The sequence below is a fragment of the Sinocyclocheilus rhinocerous genome, unplaced genomic scaffold (genome assembly GCF_001515625.1).
Source record: "Sinocyclocheilus rhinocerous isolate Xijiao unplaced genomic scaffold, SAMN03320098_v1.1 scaffold2716, whole genome shotgun sequence".
NCBI classification, from domain to species: Eukaryota; Metazoa; Chordata; class Actinopteri; order Cypriniformes; family Cyprinidae; genus Sinocyclocheilus; species Sinocyclocheilus rhinocerous.
The window spans coordinates 517377-521183 of NW_015624199.1; the positions used below are offsets into that span (position 1 = coordinate 517377).

General features: G+C 33.1%; 1 protein-coding gene across 2 annotated transcripts in view; it reads left to right on the forward strand.

Moving 5' to 3' along the window:
• The first annotated feature begins 510 nt into the window (after positions 1-510).
• The window catches only part of LOC107738276 (ensconsin-like), a 58998-nt gene continuing 55701 nt past the window's right edge, over positions 511-3807 (forward strand). The window contains exon 1 of one of the 2 annotated variants that reach the window (XM_016550063.1): positions 511-608. In XM_016550063.1, the coding sequence (XP_016405549.1) occupies positions 542-608 (67 nt within the window). In that variant the 5' untranslated portion in view covers positions 511-541. The remainder of the gene's footprint in view (positions 609-3807) is intronic. The other variant, XM_016550029.1, reaches the window with a different exon arrangement.

Here is a 3807-nt window from a genome sequence, read left to right on the forward strand (position 1 = left end):
GGTGTCTAAGGAGAATTTGAATAACATGAAAATACGTTACCACTAGATGGCAACACAAAGACAAATTTGTCTTAATTAAAAATAATAAATATATGATTCATTATTAAAATATATTATTAAACTAAATAACTGTTACAAAATAAAATAATTAAAAGATAATAAATAGGCCTATACATGATTGAATGATTATAAAAAATATTAGAAAATAAAAATAATAATACATGCATATTTTTAAAATACAAATTATATAAATAATCTAAAATTAAATTAAATTAACATTTAAAAATAAATAAAACGAATTATCTTTGATAGCATACAGTATTTTATAAACATGCAATTGCAATTAAATAAAGACAGATATATTAAAAAATTTAAACAAAAAAATATAATTAACAATAATGACTGAAATCGGACTTTATTAGCAAAGAGCTCTTGCAGTCGGTCAAATCTGTCTGTCTGTATGTGTATCTGTGATTCTGCACCTGTCCGCTAGAGGTGCGTAACCGCCGCTTCTGTACTAAGCGCGCGCTCTAATCCTCTCATGACATGTGACGTCGGTGAAATGGCGGAGCGGGATGGAAGCGACGTCTGTCAGAGTTCCAGCCAAGGTGAGCATTTATTTACTTCACGTAAAGTTTGTCCAAAAGTACTATCCCGCTTCCAAGCGAGTGTACCAAACCCTCATCTGTTTTTAAAGCTGGTTGGTTCAACTTGTCACGAAATAAAACACTTTTACCTCAGAAGCAGCGCGCGTCGGGTCAGAGGAAAGGGATTAAATCAGTAAATCAGCCTAAACGCTGAGCGAAAGCACTGCCAGCGGGTGTTTACATCGGCTATCACGAAGAAAACATTGGTTTATGTTTTGATATGATGCTGTTTAATTAGTTTATACTCTTTTAAACGCCGTTGAAGCAGTTTTGAGCTGAGCACCTGTTACATCTCATGTGACGGGTCGACAAGTTTTAGGCTATATCTGCTGTATTTTACTCGTGTTGTTGTGTTATTGTACAGTCAAGTACATATCGCGAAACCAGCTCTTTAAAGAGCCTGGTGCAATCACCCTGTCTTCATTTGTTTTGTTTGTTACATAAATGTTTTGGTGAGTGAATCACATTGTATTTCAATTTAGATTACCCCGCCCACCTTATCGTCATACCCCTCTTATTTACTATCAAATTGTCTTATTTGCCTAAATACTGGTGACTAATTTGTCTGATCCAACCCATATCACTTTTGGAAAATAGAAATGAGCCAAAATTTTGCAATTTGAGAAACGAAAACCTGCTAGAAAAGGAAGGGAAAAATATGAAAAAAATGTTTCTGACTAGTTTTGTGTCTGCATTCCACTGGTCCAAAGTCAGTCTCATGTAGGTCAGGCTGATATTTGTCCATTTCTACATTAACCAATTTTGCAGATTAACAGAGATTACTTGGCCTTTGATCACATTGTATTTAAATTTAGATTACCCCGCCCACCTTATCGTCATACCCCTCTTATTTACTATCAAATTGTATTATTTGCCTAAATACTGGTGACTAATTTGTCTGATCCAACCCATATCACTTTTGGAAAATAGAAATGAGCCAAAATTTTGCAATTTGAGAAACGAAAACCTGCTAGAAAAGGAAGGGAAAAATATGAAAAAAATGTTTCTGACTAGTTTTGTGTCTGCATTCCACTGGTCCAAAGTCAGTCTCATGTAGGTCAGGCTGATATTTGTCCATTTCTACATTAACCAATTTTGCAGATTAACAGAGATTACTTGGCCTTTGTGGTTACAAAACCTACTAATAGCTTTGTCTGTGGATTCTAGCCACAGACAACAATGGTTTTACTGGTTAAAGTGTAAGGTTACTGACTTTCTTGGGGCTGGAGGGGCAAAGATCAGATTCCTGTGCCTTCTCAGTTATGAATTTAGTAAAGTAAGACACACGCAGATAGAGAGTAGGTGCATGGTCCTGATAGTGTGTTTTTGACATAATAGATAAATGTAGATCACTGTTCTAAATATGAAGATATTTGATTATTTTGATTATTATCAGCATCAGTTCATAACCTATTTTCTTTGCTGATCGGTAGAAGCATTAAATGAATAGAGGAGAGTGGGGCACAAAGTAACACTTTTTGACTTTCTCAGTTTGTGTAAATCCACAAGGGATTCAGAATTTTTTTTTTTTGTCCACAGTAATTTCACACTTGTCTAGTACAAATATGTCGCCTTGTTTCATAATTACAGTGTATACGTTTTTCTTTATTTACCCTCAAAAAATGGAAGTGAAATGTGACAACATGCCCCGTAGGTGGGGTACATTGTAACATCTGAGGGGCACGTTGTAACATGACTGTATGACAGCTTAAAACGTTATCTGATCTCATGAAAAAAAATATACAAGACAAGCTAAAATATTTTGTCAATAAAATAAAATAATAAAAAAAAAAATTCAAATAAAATTATGGCGTTTTTTAAGAATTCAAAATAATCTGGTTTTAGAGTTTGACAATAAACGCATTGCAACCAGGCTTGGGACGCCCCACAAAAACGAGCCAAAATGCTTTACATGTCTTGAAATAATAATTTCTGAACATTAGCCTAAACATTGACTGTCAGTCTTTATTCACCTGCTTCTCGTCGTTTCTCATTAAAATGCATTAAAGTAAATAGTGTAAATTACATCACTAATGTCATAGAATAGAATAGTTTAATAATGGCAGGGAACATTGTAACACAGTGTTACAACGTACCCCATCTGTGCAACCGGAATTTAAAACTGGTTAGTGTCTTCTGCTAGTTATTGAAGCATTAAAAAACTATCTAAACTGATAAATAGCAGATTGGAGATTAAAGTAATAGCAGAGTTGTCTCATTTTAAATGAATAATAAAAACTGAGATTAAAAATTTACTTAAGCCAGAAATATAATTTTACTATGGTAAAATAAATGTTCAGCGATATCTTCAAAAGACTTTTGAATTTTGGCGCACTTTTTTTCCTCTATATAATGTTGATATGGTAACTAGTAAATACTGTACATTTTGTTATGCTAGCATGTGTGGAAATATTTAAACCACGTGTTACAACTAACCCAGCGTTACTTTGTGCCCCGCGCTCCCCTAGTTCACCAAAAATGAAAACTTTACCCACACTCACACTTTACCCAGGCAGTCCAAGATGAAGTTTGTTTCTTCATCAGAACAGATCACGTGCTCTCCAATGGAAGTAAATGGGTGCTGTCAGAATGACAGTTCAAACAGCTGATAAAAACATCACAATAATCCACAAACTTCAGTCCATCATTTAACATCTTGTGAAGTGAAAAGCTTTAGTTTTAACTTTAAACCATTGCTTCCGGCTAAAATACGAGTCCTCTACCCGTAATATTGCTGCTTATGGCCAGAAGCGATGATTCAAAGTTTATTTATTTAGTCATTTATGAGACGCTTTTATCCAAAGCGCCTTACAAATGAGGACAACAGAAGCAATCAATTGTAGTATTAAAACAACTAAAAACAGATCCAAAACTAAAAGCTAAAACTTTATAAATACTACTTATACACATTTTAAAAATAAAGAAATTAAATAAAAATGACAAATGCATACAACAAAATTTCAAAACTTAACATTTAAATGAAAAACAAAAAAATTAAGCTAAAAACAATTCAAAATATTAAAGAACAAAAGCTATAAGAGTACAATAATGATTCTAACATAACACTAAGCCAAACACCAAAAAAATAAAAAAATTTAAAATGTACAATTTTTTTTAACATAACACTAAGCCAAACACCAAAAAAACAACTACATATATG